Here is a 17,791-nt window from a genome sequence, read left to right as displayed (position 1 = left end):
AAACAAGCAAACAAAAGAAAGACAGAAATTTAACACTTTTTCGAGTTCATAATTTATTGCTTTTTCTCTCATTTCACTTGAATTTTGAAGTGACAGAAAATTCTTCATTTCCCCCCATCATCTTTATCTTTCATTGTTATTTTGGGCTTCAAAGATATTACATTGTAATGAGACCACAGGTATATCTTTGCAATTGAATTCATGCTTTTTAGTGTGATGAATTTGTCTTTTGTTCTAATATGTTGTATCATTAGAAAGCATTTACGTATGAATAACAACTTGATCATGTTTATATAGTACATTAACATTTAGCCAAAAATTCTATGGTTTTTTTTTTCTGAGTGTACTTCCACCTACTTTTGTGATTTTTCAGCTGGGCTGTCACATGGGACAACCTAGTTTGTTTGCAAATAAAATACAACATAAAGGAAAATGTACCATAGTAAGTAATAGGAACCAGGAAAGTCACTCAGATGAAAAATAATTCCTGAAGATCAAATCAACATAAACTTACAAGGAAGTTAGGGGGCTGATTTCACTTCTTTCTGGTTGCTTTTGGCACAGTATCTACTACCTTCTTCTTTGCCTTCTGGGACCGGAAATTCCTTAGATTTACCTGTTCTTCATCACTAGACGAAAGGTGTGCCTGTGATGGGGATATTTGCATGGGGGCCTCGCCTCCCTTCTTGCTCATTTTGCGTTTCATTGGCATGACGCTCGCGGAAAGTGTCGACATTTTCGTGTCTGGATCACAAAATTTCCGCATCGGTTCCGGACACTTGCATATATAGATCCGCATCGGCTCCGCGCTGTCCTAAAACATTCCTGGTGTCTTCCGCTTTCATTCGGGAAGCTTCCCCACACCGCGGAATTCTTTCCGGAGCGTGTGCGGAAGGAGCGGAAGGGTTCCGGACAAGCAGGACATCCTCAGGACATCGTCAGGACAAGTCGCCGAAGGTGTCAGGAAGTTCATTTCCGCGTCCAAATTTTGGTCTCGATCAAAATTTGGACGCGGAAATTTTTCTCTCTCCCGAAGGTGCGGAAACGCCCGGACATGTTTAGGACAGTGAGCGGACACGTTCAGGAACGTGCGGACAGGTTCCCGAAGGAGTGCGGAATACCAAATTTGCATTCCGGGGCTTGTCCGCGTCTTGTCCGCGCCCTAGTGGACGCCTGGTCTTAGTGACGATACATGATTACACAATCGTTATTGTCTAGACACCTGAATGTACTCATTAAGATGCACATAATCAGGTGTCGGTGACGATCATTACATCAAAGAAAGACTGCCGTGAATAGTCCATGTGTATTAGGTCCATGGTACAAATGACCTTTCTTCTTTCTCCACTGATTAGGCACTCCACTTCAAGCGAAAGAAGGCATAAGCTCGCCCAACGTAACGATTTATGGAATTCATCAGTCATGTTCAAACAAAGGATGAACTTGCGTAGACCAGGAGACCAGATGATCCTTCCATTGGCATTTTGGAAAACATCCATTTCATTATTTTGCATTGAATGTATTAACAATCTCTTTCTAATGATATTGTGAGATACCGCTTTTGCTGTCGGGTGGATGTGCTGGCAAGTACCACTTTTAAGGATCACTTGAATAATCATTATATCACAAACGATGAATTTAAAAACCAACATGCTCTGGTGGTGTAGATGACCTTTTTCTACTCATGCTCAAAGTGGAACCCCGAGCTAGCTTACTGGTGTTATTCTGTCTTTCGTCAGATGCGTCCATGCTACACCGCCCTCCTTAATTCTTGGTCATTTCCATTTCACTCTCATTTTCAGCTATTTTCATAGTCTTACCCGAGAGGAGACGTCGTCTTAGCGTTCGCGTCGCAGATCTACACTGCCCTACTTTGGCAAAAGGAAGCAAGTGACATACCATCCGAATTTGAGTTATTTTGTTTTCATAATTCACATAATGAGCTCTTCTTCCAGGCCAAATTTCATGCAGAAAAAAGTCCTATTAAGAGATATGTTAAATAAGACATCATGATAGTCCATTGACGTCAGTGTAAATGACAGACATATTTTGCTCTTTTACGAGAAATATGTCACTTGCTTCCTTTTTGCCAAAGTAGGGCAGTACAGTTCGCCAAGATTAGCCCTACATATAGTTACAAGTACAAATTCAAATTGACCAAGGTGATGTTATTGACTCACAAATCTCCCGCTGACCTATACACAAATCTGCACTCACTTCTTCTTCTTCTTTTTTTCTTCTTTTTTGTGACGCGATCTTGTCGATCTGAATAAGATGTATCATTCACATGTTGTATAGTCTTGTAATAACCCTAGTTAGCAATATCAAGATATTTTTACGTGGAGAGAGGTTGTGGTTGTGTGATCATAATTGACCAATATGCATGATCTCAATACAAAATTTTATAGATAGTGTATCTTTACATACAAACCAAAATGAAAGTTGTGAGACGATGGCATACTTAATCATCTTCTCCATTTTCTGCTGGTATGTGTTTGTTGCTCGTGTATGCCTATAATTATGTGTATGTGATTATACATTGTATATGATTCATTATGTAGCTGCAATTATTTATACCGTAATATATAATAGAAAGAGAGATGGAAAATTCGTTGCACAGTTAAAATAATTAATGAACCATAAAATTACTGTATGTGTTAGTGTTTGTTCAATGTTTATCGTATAGATTTCATTGTCTTCTTAAACTCCTAATTCCAAATTTCCAAGAGAGCTCAATTTTATGACAAACACTTAATAATGTTTGTCTTTCTCTGCTGAATTCTTTTCATAGTTAGGTGGTAAGAATGAACTCTCCAATATCCTGGTAGATTATGAATGCAGTTTGACATAAAAGGTATACCGAGAGTATAACACCGGGTCCGTCTCTTACACTTTACAGGTTCTCACCGATAGAGGGCACTTTGAAAAATGCATTCCAAAGTGTGAAGTTACATTGTATAACCGCTTCGAGATCCATACCTTTGTATGCGCGTATCATGGATTTTTTGTTTGTGTTGTTGATAATTAATTTCCTATAATTTTACACAGTTCTCATAACTTGTAGACACTTCTTCAAGATACCCATGATCTAACCCACGTCTATTTCTTTTTAATACATATTCAGATGTAGAGAAGCAACAGAAAATGTTTCAAATAATTGCTGATCTTGGATCAACATACGTTGATTTCAAAAAATAATTCTAAAAAAATGTGCTAATCTAGAAATAACATAACATAATGTAATCACACTAGACCAGATAGAGATTTTGTGTTAAGTATTATCCTCGAAGACTTTAATTGCCGGTCCAAAGATGTTAATAAGTTGCTAGATTGCCATTACTCTTGAATAATAAACATAGGTTGAAAATGACTTCTCAGTTTTATCACGGAGCTCTCATTGATCTTACTTACATGCATTCACCGTCCCCCACAGGGTTTAATATTACATAACACAGATTCCACTTCTGGCATTGTTCTTTGTCCTCATGTTAAAGGGATGATAATTATATTATAGTATTGGTGGAGATGAGAATTAGGTTTTTAACTTTTTGCTAGATACCAATAAAACATTTATGAAATAGTACAGAGCATACCATTTCAAGAGGAATCTAAAGTTTATTTGAAGAAATTTGGGCTTGGAATGACTGAAACATCCAAAAACAAATTAAAGCAAAGCGATTGTAATGAAAGATGGGTCCCACACTTCATTAGAATCGCTCTGTTTTGGATATCTCAGCCATTTCATAATCGATTTTCATCAAATAAACGTTGAATTCCTTATGGAATTACATGCTCTTTCATATTTCATAAGAGGTTTCTCATTATCTCACCAAAAATGTTAGAAACCTGAAATTAGGTCCCAACCAAAACTATGCGATCCCTTTAATCTGTGAACTGTGGATCTTATCATCGTTTCACTGGCAAAGTTCGTCTTTCTTTCTTTCTTTTTTACAAGAACTAGAATTCTGCCAATTTATAGTTGAAGATGACAAAAGTGTTAGGCACGTTTCAACCGATAGAAGCAAAAGCTCTCCGAGCAGATTCCAAAAATTAAACACGTTTTATCTTTCCTCATCTCTCTCCCTCCGAAAATTATGACGCCATTCCCTCCCTTTCACTCGATACCTCATCCGGTCGACAAATCGGAATCAATCGGCATTACGCACGTCCTAGAAAGGACCTGGATTAATGCATTGTGAATTGGAGCGTTTTGCGTGCACAGGTTCTCATCCCCGATGCGCGCACATTGGGATGTTGCCTTCTCCATCCGTCCGCCGCCCATCAAAGCATCATCTTGCTCGCAGTGTAGCTGCGGACCGTGCCGTTTGAGTGAGCACGGAGCCCTCCCACCACTTCGCTCCATTGTCCACCCGCCGGATCCCTTACAAAGCCGCCTGGGTAACCCATTGACTAACACCACTTCGCCCGATTCCCATCACAAAGAGCTCACGGGCGCGGCGGGCAACGAAGACCCATCCTTGTCAGCCATCGGATCAAATAGGTAATTATCAGGTATTTCGTAGAATGCGAATTGAAGAACCTCAATAACTGGCCAATTTTTGATGTGGGTAGCGCATAGTCGACGATTTCACTTGGCAGTATTTTCTATTTCGTCGGCGTTTTCACGAACCGACGCTATTTCGATTTTGGTCAAAATTTTCAAAATCGAGATATTGGTACCAAATGAAAGTGCTTTCAAAACTCTACCAAATCCCAAAATTTTAGATCACAAAATTAATTATTCTTAATTTTATCAAAGAAAGAAAAAAACGACGGTACTCGAAATATCGAGAAATTGAGAAAAAGGGGTTTCACGAACCGACGCAGTAAAGATACGCCGGTTCGTGAAACCCGAATTGCTAGGGTGAAGAGCAATGCGGGTTTTACGAACCGTCGCAGTTGCATTATTTTGAGCTTTGTTCAACTTACTGGCCTAGAATTAGGTTTTGGCCCTAATCCAGATCTCAGAGTGAGAACCAAACCATCTGAAAGATGAATGACGACCTAAGCCAGCCCACTGTCCACTAGTGAAGTGAATGGTAAGCTATAATCCTATTAAAATCATGCTCAAAATAACAGTTTCAGTTGGACTACCATAACCATTAATTGCGGTAGAGTGTAGTCCCATATATTCAATCGCGTGATGCTTATGAAGCCTAGTCTGTAAACGCCATCCAATTTCAAATTAGATCCCAAATCATATTATTTATAGTTTCTTTTCAACTTATGTCGTTACTTCTGATACTAGTACATTGTACTGTAGACGTAGTCGTAACGTCTGTGTGCAAAAGACATGCAAGATGTCAAAGTCTCGAAGACACTCGTGGCTATGCCTTGACTTGAGTTGAAAATGAAATCATGAGATTGACAAAGTAGGCCTACTAAACTAAAAAAACAAGTAAAAAGTCTAAAAGTAAAACTCAAAGGAAGAGTAAAGAATAAAGTTAGACATGTTAGACTTTAACTTTCAAGTTTAACTATTAAGTCTAAGTTAAGACTTTACTTGTAATGCCAGTTACTAAAACTAAGATCAGCTGAAGTCTAAGACCAAGTCAAATTAACACAGAGTCTATACACGTAGTCTAGCTCTAGATCTACATCTAGACTAGTGGTAATAGTAGGTAGAGTCCACCCATTTTTCCCCCAATTTTTACTGGTCCATTCCTGAAAAAGTTACTGGTCAGTGTCCAACTGTAATTTTTCCTGGTCAGGGACCGTCGGACCAGTGCCAGTGTGCAGCATTGGTGTAGATGTCATCTATGACAGTATGTGGTCTAGTGATACTACATAAACACTACGAGTAGTACTCTACAGGTTAGGTGGCTTTCCTGTACAGTGCAGTGTTATAGTATACTTGTGAATTCAGCCCTAGTACCGTACTGTGTGTAGATATGTGACATTATGTCTAACGTTAGTTCGAGTGGAGTACCTTTGAAGCACAGCGGTGGGGCTTTTTTCCCCTAAAACTTGTGAATGCGGCCCAACCAAATGGCGTTTACATATTCACGCGTGATTGATAGTGATACAGTAGCGCTGTCGATTTCCACAGCATCCATACATAATCTTCTGTCCTTTCTTCTTTCCTTTTTTCCCTTTGTTCTTTCACCCTTTTTATTCTTGGAATCGAAGGACTTCTAAGAAATGTCCCTCGACTGATTTAACCAGGACTCTTGAGTCCTGGTAAACCTAACCTAACCGAGTAACCGTTAACATTTGTTAGGCCTAACATAACAGTAACACTGACTTAGCCCTGTATTGACTTTGTCTTTGGCCGACTTACTGAGATGGCGAGTCTAACTCTTTAACGTTAGTCTAAACGTAGTCGTTAGATCTGTCAGTGTCAGTGTCACCGGTCATTGTATATGGTGCCATCTCTAACGTACGTTAACAAGTTGATGTTAGTTATCTATCTCAACTTACTGAGTCAGTAATAGTGGTACTGTCATCCTGTTGGATATCGCCGCAATATCATCCGTGACGTGTTAATTTCGTGTCACAAAGACAAAAGTTGCCAAGATCTAATAGTATTAGACAGGGCCGGCGCAGCCGTGGGGGCCGGGCCGTGGGGGCTCAGGCCCCCACACTTTTTGTGCACCATACAAAGGAATACATAAGGTGTCATCACTTTGTTAGCTCATGAAACCCGGAAGTGGGCCCCCACACTTTTGAAAACACTGCGCCGTTCCTGTTAGATGTCTAGATCTAGATGTAGTCTAGATCTACAAATTTGTATAATATAAATTTTGTGAACCACTGGTAACTTAAAAGTGAAAGGTCTAGACTTCACTTAGTCTATAATTAGACCAGACATTCATGAGGCAAAGGCCTATTTAGTACATCTATTCTTATTCTATTTTAACGTCAATTCCTACTAACTCGCCACGTGTTATTCCTAAGGCCAAGGACTTCCGGGTTAGTGATTTTTTTTTTTTCATAAATACCAAACAGCAGACGTGTTTCATTTGCATTCTTGTGCAGACTTCATGAAAATATGTGCAGTATCAAAGAAATATGATGCACATGACAATGCCAGTGTTTTATAGGTGAATGGTTAATACCTTTAAAAGCTGAATGATAATGTAGAGTCTAGGTCTAATTAAGATGTTACAGTCTCTGATAAGAAACAGGTTTGTCATAGACTGTTTCCCAAATGCAGGTACATGTAGTAATATTCAGCTATTTCAATGCAATGCCTTGTTTACAAATACATGTAGATTTATATTCATGTGAATGATAATTCAATTTCTACATGAGACATACCAAGTGCTAAACATAATATCTTGCATCAGTAAAATGTGTAAATGAAGAGACAATTTGAATATGCATCAAATACGAACAGCAGCATTTTTTGACATTCTTTGATCCTGCATAGGCCTACCATTTTGTTTTATGTTTAATATAAATAGAGCAAAATAATTTCAACTTCAGTTTTGTTGGCTGATTTTTTTTTTCTTCTCAAAATTAAAGTTGTATCTTGTGCCATGATGTTTGATTTTAATCAAAAGTTCTTAATTTCTTTCTTTTCTTTCAGATGACTGGTGCCATGTAGTAGCGAAGAACTGGACTGTCTCAGAAAAGAAAAGGAAAAGTACAGGGTCGTGTACATCACCAACGGATGTGAATACAATGGTAATGTAGAGTCTAGGTCTAATTAAGATGTTAAAGTCTCTGATAATAAACAAGTTTGATTGTCGTAGACTCTTTCCCAAATGCAATTAGTAATATTCAGCTTTTTCAAAGCAATGCCTTGTTTACAAGGACATGCAGATTTATTCATGTGAATAATAATTTAAATTCTACATGAGACTTACTAAGTGCTAGACATAAGATCTTGCATCATTAAAATATGTAAAAGGCGAGACAATTTGAATATGCATCAAAAACAGCAGTATTTTTTTGACATTCTTTGATCCTGTATACCGTTTTGTTTTATGTTTAATATAGATAGAGCAAAATAATTTCAACTACAGTTTAGTTGGCTGATTTCTTTTTCTCAAAATGAAAGTTGTATCTTGTATCATGATGTTTGATTTTAATCGAAAGTTCTTAATTTCTGTCTTTTCTTTCAGATGACTGATGCCATGCAGTAGCGAAGAGCTGGACTGTTTCAGAGAAGATGAAAAAAGTACAGCATCGTGCTGATCATCAAGGAATGTGAATACAATGGCTTAGGAAAGAAGACAATCTACAGATAGGATAGAAGGGAGAAATTGGGATGAAGGGCGACAACATAAGGACGGTATATCTACAGTGAAATGTGATTGTAAAGTGGAAACATGAAAGGAGATCCTAAGATTGAAGGTGAAAACAATGCATTCCATTCTGTGATGTCGTAATTACAATTTTGCTACACTTTAATAACACTACAGAGAGACATTTATATCAAGGAAAGCTTCATGTGGATATGGAATGTTAGATTTTTTTAAGTGTTCATTGGTATGTATTTCATGATAATAAATCTTGAAGGTTTTGTGTGGTAATCATAACCTTGTGATAAATCTTGATAGATTTCTAAGTGCACATTGGCAATATTTTAGATGCTGTAATCAGATTAAGTTCTATTCTCCTTTATTCTTTTATTTATTATTTTGTTGTCTTCAACCCACTTTGAATGTGTCACGTATGATTCTTATAAACATGGGAATATGCACTCCATGTAAATGATAGGACTTATAACAAATTGACATAATTATTCAACCATCACTAGACAGTTCTGTTATAAGATGTTCTTTATCAACTAAAATTGTAAATTATGATACGTGTATGTTCCCATGCAAACTCACAACAAAATACAGAAATTTGATTTCTTTTAATAATAATTCATTATGTCTCTAAATTTACAATTAAAGAAAGTGATTGCAATAAGGATGTCAAACATCGTATATTAAAATAATAGATTATTCATTTGTCTCCATCCGTAGTAACGCACGCAACTGCAGTGTGCAGTTTGTAGGCTGCTGTGAAAAAAAAAAAATCACAGGCAGCCCAAGCAGGATTCGAACCCACGACCTCTGGATTACTAGACCAGCGTCATAACCACTAGACCACCGGAGTGCCCTGGCGCTACCTTTACACATGAATAATTAAGTATAGAAGGGCTTGGGGGCGCTTCGAAGTTTACTGCTCTTATTAAATATGTACATGTCATTTGCAACTCAACTAAAGATGATTAAACACACTGAAATTCTTACTTTAAATGATATTCATAATCTGTTTTTTTTTTTCTTTAATAGCTTGGGATGTACACTTTATATACTGTATCGGTCTACATTTCGCCTACAATATGGAATTCTTTACTTCGAGACGTTTGTTTTTAACAAACAAAAAATTAAGAGTCCTTTAAAGGTACTGTAAAACTGGTGTTTGTTTGTTTGTTTGTTTTTTGGTGGGGGGGGGGGAGGGGAGTCAAATTAGCCTTGGCCCCTCTCCGCCGTCTTTTTTTTTTTCCTTTAGCTGCATTTTTTTTAGTCATCACATGAAAATTCGTCTGCATCCACCCCGTAGTTTTGCTGATGACCTTTCTTTTTAATTATTTTAGCCACACACAATTTTGGCTGAATTTTCCCACCCCTCTTGTGAATTTGCTAGTACATGTACTAAAACACATTCTCAGAATGTGTTTATAGTACTGGTGGATTAAGGATTCACAGGGAGGGGGGGGGGGGGGGTCGGCCAAAATTTCTCTTTTCTCATATGTAACAAGCCTTCGGGGCGAAAGGCTGATATTATGGGCTTTCTACACACATTTTTAGATGCTAATTAAGGTTAACATGAGCATGATCATTTATGTTGTGATTAATTTATTTCCTTATATATGTATGACTTCTATTAGAGACTTAATTGGCTTGGCACTCCTTACATCGACCTATTTTAGACACCCATTTCCCTCTCTCGTGCTTTTTCTCTACTGTCCTGTGAATAGTGTAACTACATGTACATGCAGTACCTCTTCTCTTTTGTATGATACACATCAAGTTTTTATCTGAGCATATGGGTGTTGCAGCACTCTCAAGCTTCATGCATATGCAGCAACATCTTTGTGTGGTCATATACATACATGTAGTTATGCTTGATATATTAATTTGAGAATGTTATTCTTTCTCTTGTATATGTTCTGTCCGCACTCTATAGATGTAAATGTACGATGTAAGATTTGGTGTGCATGTTCGAACTGTGTTCCTCTTTTTGTGAACACACAAGAACTGATATAATAATGAACTTGAATTACACATATTCTTGAATCTTGATTCCATCTCCATTTGCCATTAGATATGTATTGATTTATGGAGCTCTTCCACAATTGTTATCCTTCCCATTGTCATTACTCATCTCTGAATAATTCAAATTTGATATTTTATTGAGGACCTATGTTTTTTCGATTACATAATGTACCTCTTCAATATATTGCTGCAAAAGGCATAATAAAACATGACCATTATTATATATTTAAAATGAAGCTTGAAATTCTGATAGTGTTGATATTCATGTATTTTTAGGAGTTTATCAGTTTCGAAGAGTGCATGCAGGATGAGTTTATGTTTTTATATGATCAGGTGCAGCTATCATAGAATCTGTTGAGCAGGAAAGAGAAAGATGGAAAATGAGGAATTATGAGTGAATTCGCATGCGAGCCAAATGACAATAATGACACTGATAAAAATTGTGACAAAGTAAATGTCACAAATATGTGGAATAATAAGAAATAAAGAAATTAATATATTATTTCAGAGAAAGAAATAACAGAGTGCATGCATGAGTATGAAAGATGAGTAAGTACAAGTAATTATTACTGACTGGCACGTCTTTTTCCCAAGATTTAGCGGTATCCTTCATCTTAGAACAAACATTCATAATTATTATGAAAGAAGTGAACTGAATTTGAATTAAAAATAATGTGAAAAAATGAAAAAGTAAGTTAATTAAGTAAAAAAAAAAAACAGTAAAAAGTAAAAAAATATGAAACACAGTATACCGAATACATGTATTACCAAATGATAGATGTCCAAATGCAAAAGTGTTAAATAATAATAATATATCCACAAAAAAAGGGGGGGCAAAGAAATCTTTGGAACGATCAACCACAGCTATAATAACAATACATGCGTGTACTAAATGAAGATGAAAACAATGACAACAGGCTCTTTTTAGAACAATTAAGAGAAACTGGCTTGTATTATCATCTTAATTATCACTAAATGTATTGTAATCATCACAACAATCATTACATGACAATTAATTTCAATTAATAAGGTTATTGTTGATAAGCAGGTATAGCCCTAATAGTATTTGTATGTAAACACATACGAAAATGAAATAGCGACGGTTCGTAAATACACGCGTATTGCACGTTACCTATTGTACAGGCCCTACAGCGCGGGTCTCACGAACCGGCGTAATACAACTTACGTCGGTTCGTGAGACCCGCGCTTAAGTACATAACCTATGGTGCGCGCAAGAAACGATGGATTTACGAACCGACGCAGTGAGTTTGAAGACAGAAATATCGTAAATTTTTTGAATTCACACTAAAATTACACTATGGATAGGAAGAACAACTTCCACTCTCATCACCCTGTCAAAATTTTCACACACAAGACAGGAAAAGTCATTGAAAACGTTGTCTAAAACTTGTGAGATCTTTAAACGCGATTTTCTCAGAACTGCATTTTCGCTCAAAAACGAAATAGCGTCGGTTCGTGAAAACGCCGACGATTTGTATTGGGATGTCAGGGACGTCGCGTCGTGCAACCAGACAGCTGGTGGCTGAGCGAAACAGGTGCAGGGGCGGGTTTCACGTGTGCTAGCGTAGCCTAGGAACGGACGCTGTCGAGTGTGCAATTCATACCATACGGGGTGCATATGCGAGATACGGATGGAAAATTAAGCAGATTAAAATTAGTGAATGCGTTTGATAGGTTTTCCTTTTCATTGTGGTATAGGCCCTACAGTACCGGCGTACTTTTATAGTGTCTTGTAGACACTTATTTAGGCATCAATATTTCAAGAAGCTGACATAATCTTTTAGAAGAAAAACTGGATTTGGGTAAAATTGTTATGATTTATTAATGTAGGGGCCTACTGTAAAAGTGGATATTTTTGCGCGAGTAATTTCATCTGCTCGGCTGTGTGTTTTTGATACCACAGAATCACGACATTACGTATTGCATGCAAATATATCTGCACGCTTTCTTTTTGCTCTAGCTTCTGGAAGATATGTATCCTATATTCTTTACCTGGTCAAATAAATAATAATAATGATAATAATGATAAGCGCAAAATGCATGAAAATTTCCACACCACAAAAATGTCCACTTTTTCAGTAGCCATTTGTAATCTGGGTATTTTCGTTCTTGAAATTATTAAAAGTGCCATGATTTTGTCACACATTCTGCAACTACAAGTACAGTCTCTGTTCTTTGAACCAACAATTAATCTTGCAATTTTTTGTGCTTACTGTGTTTTAACATTATATTTGTTTTGCTTACTCTTTGTGGAACATCCGGCCACTCACCACAGGGAGTAACCATGGCATATAGTTCCCCCACACTTGCAGAATTTCAGGAACATTTTCGCAGTTCAGCAGAACGTTCGCGCTTAAGATCAGCTCGCAATGGAATACCGAGTCCTGCACACAGTGCGCATGGTGTGCTGATCAGGACATCCTTGCAAAAACGGTCCACGGACAAGAAGGCGAAGAAGGTTCGCTTCTACCGGAATGGAGACAGATTTTTCAAAGGGATCGTTTATGCCGTTTCTCCGGAGCGCTTTCGGACTTTTGAGGCTTTGCTTGAGGACCTGACGAGAACTTTGTCAGATAAGGCTCATTTACCGCAGGGAGTAAGGCATGTCTTCACAATCGACGGAGCCAGGAAAGTTACATCCCTGGAGCAACTGCGGCCGGAAGAGAGCTACGTGTGTTCGTCCCAGGACATCTTCAAGCGCTTGGAATACCAGAGGAATAACGACCCCGCGTGGAAAGTCGGCCTGGCAAAGCGGGAGAAAGACGGCCGGGAGAGCATCACGCCATTGCCGCGTTCCACGGATGGCATCATTGAGGACAACCGTGAATTCATCAAGCCCAGGTTGGTGACCGTCATCAAGAGTGGAGCCAAGCCCCGCAAGGCCGTCCGCATCCTTCTCAACAAGAAGACGGCGCACTCCTTTGAGCAGGTTCTTACTGACATCACTGATGCCATCAAGCTGGATTCCGGTGCTGTCCGAAAGCTCTACACCCTAGATGGGAGACAGGTATGTTTCTTTGTCAAATATTTGATAATTATGTCATTTGAACAGGCTTTCTTTAAATGGGAAGGAAACCCAAATAATATGTGGATTGAGTAAATGCAGCAATATTAGACGTATTAGACGTATCATTGAAAGTTTGAGGAAAATCAGACGATCTGTTCAAAAGTTATGAATTTTTATAGTTTTTTATTCAGCCAATAACCTACTGGATGAGAAGACCACTACAGTTTATGGTGTAAGATGTAAAGTTCAGAATCTCACAATATTTCATTATTTATGAAAACTATGCATTCCCTTCTGACACTTGTAACTGTCATAATATGCTATAAAAGGTAATATTTTCTCCTAGTTTCTGATAGAGGTACATATTTGTAACTCAAGTGCACTTTCATTCAAATGCTAGAAAAGTGACTGTTTGTTGAATTTTTTTCTTTTCTTTATCATTCTTCATATCATGTGATGTCACAAACTGTATAATATTAAGGGACTTAGTCCTCTCATCCAGCAATGGCTGTGCCAAAACTTTAAAATGTATTTATAACTTTTGAACAAAGTGTTTTAATTTCCCTCAAACTTTCACTGATGTGTTCTACTAGTATTGCTGCATTCACCCAATCCACATGATAAATTTTGGGTTTTATTCCCCTTTAAAATCTGATTTCATGTATAGCCTCCATCTTGGATTTGCCATGAATCATTTTGCTCTTTGAAATAACTTGCTTGTCTGTTTTTACCAGCCTGGCATACAGGAACTTCTGCTGATAGAAAAATTAACCCTTGACTAGCTATTTTGTAAGCAGGAATTTTTTTGTTTTCAGTGATCTTTTTATTAATTCCATTTCCTTTGAGAATATAACAATTCAAAAAAAAATTACACACATTCTACATAACATCTGTCATAAATCATGTAGATATTCCTACAGTTATGAGACATAATCCATAATCCATAAAACAAGAATAATCATTCAATTCATTTTAAGGCAGATATCAAACAGAAGAGAGGAAATTGAATGAATTATCCGATCATTCCTTTTTAACTACAAAACAAACAAGCAGAATTCATATATGCATTTGTGAGCAATTTAGGAATACCCCCCCCCCCTACAAAAAAACCCACAAAACAAAACAAAACAAAAAACAAAGATAGGAAGGAAAAGAGCAGTGAACTAGTGGACTTCAAAGCAGCCGTAAACATTCTACCATATGTTGTGCATAGTGTTTTATCATTCAAGTTCAGAGGGGACACCGCTGAGGATACCGACTGTCTTATTCTGTCATTGAATCAATGTTTTTCTCAATTACTGGTAATGATGACACCTGTGAATTCCAGTGCAATGCATTTCACAGTTCTGTAGTGCACTGCATTAGGGAGAGGTTTCAAAGATTCAGAGGCACCCCTCAGATTCTGTTCAGTTTGGTGGTTTGTTTGTGTGTAACGACATTGATTCGTTGTTTTTCATGCATGTATGTAGGGAAGCAGGACTGATGAATAAGACAGATGTACTTGTAGTCACAGTTGAAGAGAGAGAAAAGGGAAAAAGATGGTGGTATAAGGGAGGGAGGGAGAGAGGTAGGGAAGATTGAAAAGTGAGAGAAAGAAAGGGTTAAAAAAATCAAGGAGAGGAGGAATGGGAAGATTCCTGCATGAAGAGAGAGAGGGAAAGGGGGGGGGGGGTGGGGGAAGGGAGATGAATCAATGTACATGTAATTTTTTAGACTGCCATCATGCTGTAGCAGTTTGCATGTAAGTAGGTAAGGATGGAGGGCCTGCTTTAATTAGAGAATACGTCATGCGGCTCAGTGATTCACTCAGAGTGAGATCAGGGAAGCATCCATGCGATGCAGCGAGTTAAATCCTCCCAGTGTGCTAAACTCATCTCGCCAGTATCGATAACATTCTAATTTTTGTGTGACATCACGGTTGTCATCCTGTCATATTAGTATTATCTCTAAAGAAATAGAGGCTTTAGTGCAGTTGTCAATGATCTTGTGAAGAGTAGAGCAATATAGAACAAAATGTTCTCAAATGTTTTGTTGAAAGGAATTTTCTCTCAGTTGTTCAAAATGAAAACCTAACCCAAAGAAAAGGAACAGAACTCGAATGTAAACAGGGGTGGATCCAGGAATTCCGTAAAGGGGAGATGCCTTTACAAAATTAAAGAGGGGGGGGGCGCATGCCCCCCCCCAATTTTCCCCTTTTATTTCTTTTGTTTTAACAAAAAAAAATAAGAGGGGGTGCGCGCTCGGTGCTCCCCCCTCTGGATCTGCCACTGGTAGATGTAAATGTTATACTTGTAATACCCATAGATATGTATTACATTCGACTGGTGTACCAGTAATAATTGTGAATGTCAAATGTGCAGTTGCATTGCTGTGTGTGTATACAAGTTACATTCCTTCTTATTGCATGCCATGCTCTTAAAGCAATTTACAATGTATGGGACCCTATACATTGTAACTCAATTGTACCTCACTGTACAAACGACAGCTTAGACTTCTGTTCAGTTGTGACAAGAGGAAGCCAGAAAATTCAGGTTTGCGTGAAATTGGCTTCATTTAAAAATAATCTACTGGAAGAGATGATCTAATGCCCAAATTCCAAGTCCTTGTTTCCTGAATAGCTTTAGATGTCATCATTGTACATGTACAGTGTACAATAGTCAGAATATTCTTGCTCACTTCCAAGAGCCTTGGAAAAAATGGCAAACCAGCAAGGGGAATTAGTGTTCTACCAATACATGTATTTAAAAAATCTACATTGTACTTCCAAAACAGTTTATACCACTTGTGTCACTCTAATGGCCTTCATTTATTTGAAGAGTGTACATATGTCTACTAAACTGGGTCAATAACCTTTTGATTAAATTTGCTCTTCACATACAATGGATATAACTAGTCCTCTGGGATTAAATATACACTAAGGTAAGAAGTAATGTACAACTATGGCTGCCTATAAGAAGAGCTTGTGAATCTACAAGGAAGCCTAATTGTATTTCTACACACTTGTTGGGTTGCGTCAGAACAGGGAACTGTTAGTGCTGCTACTGGATTCCATGGCACTGTTTGTAGGTCCACTGCCCTGTACTTACCAATGACAGTCCTACATATTGAATAGAATTGAATCAAATCAAATCAAATCAATGAATTGAACCAAACTGAATTTGAATCAATATGATTAATTTTTTTTTAAAGTCATGCTAAGGAAGCAATGACTACTTGTAAGAACAAAGCAACTGTGGGACCGACAGCTTTAAGTCCCTTCCAAAGGACTGTTTTAAAGGCAATTGAATCAAACTGAATTTGAATCAATATGATTAATTTTGTTTAACGTCATGCGAAAGGAAGCAATGACTACTTGTAAGAACAAAGCAATTGTGGGACCGACAGCTTTAAGTCCCTTCCAGAGGACTGTTTTAAAGGCAATTGAATCAAACTGAATTTGAATCAATATATGATTAATTTTGTTTAACGTCATGCTAAGGAAGCAATGACTACTCGTAAGAACAAAGCAACTGTGGGACCGACAGCATTAAGTCCCTTCCAAAGGACTGTTTTAAAGGCAATTGAATCAAACTGAATTTGAATCAATATGATTAATTTTGTTTAACATCATGCGAAAGGAAGCAATGACTACTTGTAAGAACAAAGCAATTGTGGGACCGACAGCTTTAAGTCCCTTCCAGAGGACTGTTTTAAAGGCAATTGAATCAAACTGAATTTGAATCAATATATGATTAATTTTGTTGAACGTCATGCTAAGGAAGCAATGACTACTCGTAAGAACAAAGCAACTGTGGGACCAACAGCTTTAAGTCCCTTCCAAAGGACTATTTAGGCAGTGAGGATAAAGTGCCTTACCTACGTAGTACATGTAGGGGTACAACTAGGTGACTTGAACCAGGGACCTCATGATTGCCCCCCCCCCCCCCCAATAGTTGTATCCACTGAGCCACAGCATACACGTGTATCCTCATGCAGTACAGTATGTTTGAAAATGTTATTCCAGCTGGTGGGCGTGAGAGGGTTAACTTGTAAGAGCTGTAACTTTGTGGGAAGTCTTGATATTGCACACATTTAAGCATTTGGAAAGGCATATATATACATATAGGCCCTATTAATAACAATAACAACAAAGAATAGGTGTTGATGATCATATTTGACTACTACTAGGTATTTGCCATGATCATGCTGTACAATACCATCTTATCATTATACCATGTTATCATTACCATGTTAGGCCCTACCATGCAATATCAAGCTTTTTAAAGTAAGCAAGTTTTTAAAGTAAGCAAGTGTAAAGTAAGAGTCAAAGTACCGTACCCTTATCTTGACATCAAAGTTCTGGTTGTCTCTCAGTGGTCTTACATTGTACATTACTTCGCAAACTATTTCATAATCACTTGCCAAATCATCCCAAAGAGACCTAAGATAAAATGTCACAATCTAAACCATGTAGCTGTTAAATATGACCACACTTCCCATGAATGCAACGGTTTACCTTCAAGAGATAGGCCTACCTTGTCATTTCATAAAAATGTCATGAGTG

At 37.7% G+C, this 17,791-nt stretch overlaps 1 protein-coding gene across 1 annotated transcript in view; it reads left to right on the top strand.

The window, feature by feature from the left end:
• The first annotated feature begins 4,261 nt into the window (after window positions 1-4,261).
• LOC139716783 (serine/threonine-protein kinase DCLK1-like) overlaps window positions 4,262-17,791 on the top strand; it is a 53,512-nt gene continuing 39,982 nt past the window's right edge. The window contains exons 1-2 of the mRNA XM_071628315.1: window positions 4,262-4,501; window positions 12,517-13,248. Coding sequence (XP_071484416.1) covers window positions 12,526-13,248 — 723 coding nt within the window. The 5' untranslated portion in view covers window positions 4,262-4,501; window positions 12,517-12,525. The remainder of the gene's footprint in view (window positions 4,502-12,516; window positions 13,249-17,791) is intronic.

The sequence above is a fragment of the Diadema antillarum genome, unplaced genomic scaffold, assembly GCF_040938485.1.
Source record: "Diadema antillarum isolate AM-2024a unplaced genomic scaffold, OU_Dant_1.0 scf00000070, whole genome shotgun sequence".
NCBI lineage: Eukaryota > Metazoa > Echinodermata > Echinoidea > Diadematoida > Diadematidae > Diadema > Diadema antillarum.
The sequence above is the reverse complement of the archived record's forward strand: the minus strand, read 5'-3'. Positions and strand labels throughout refer to the sequence as shown.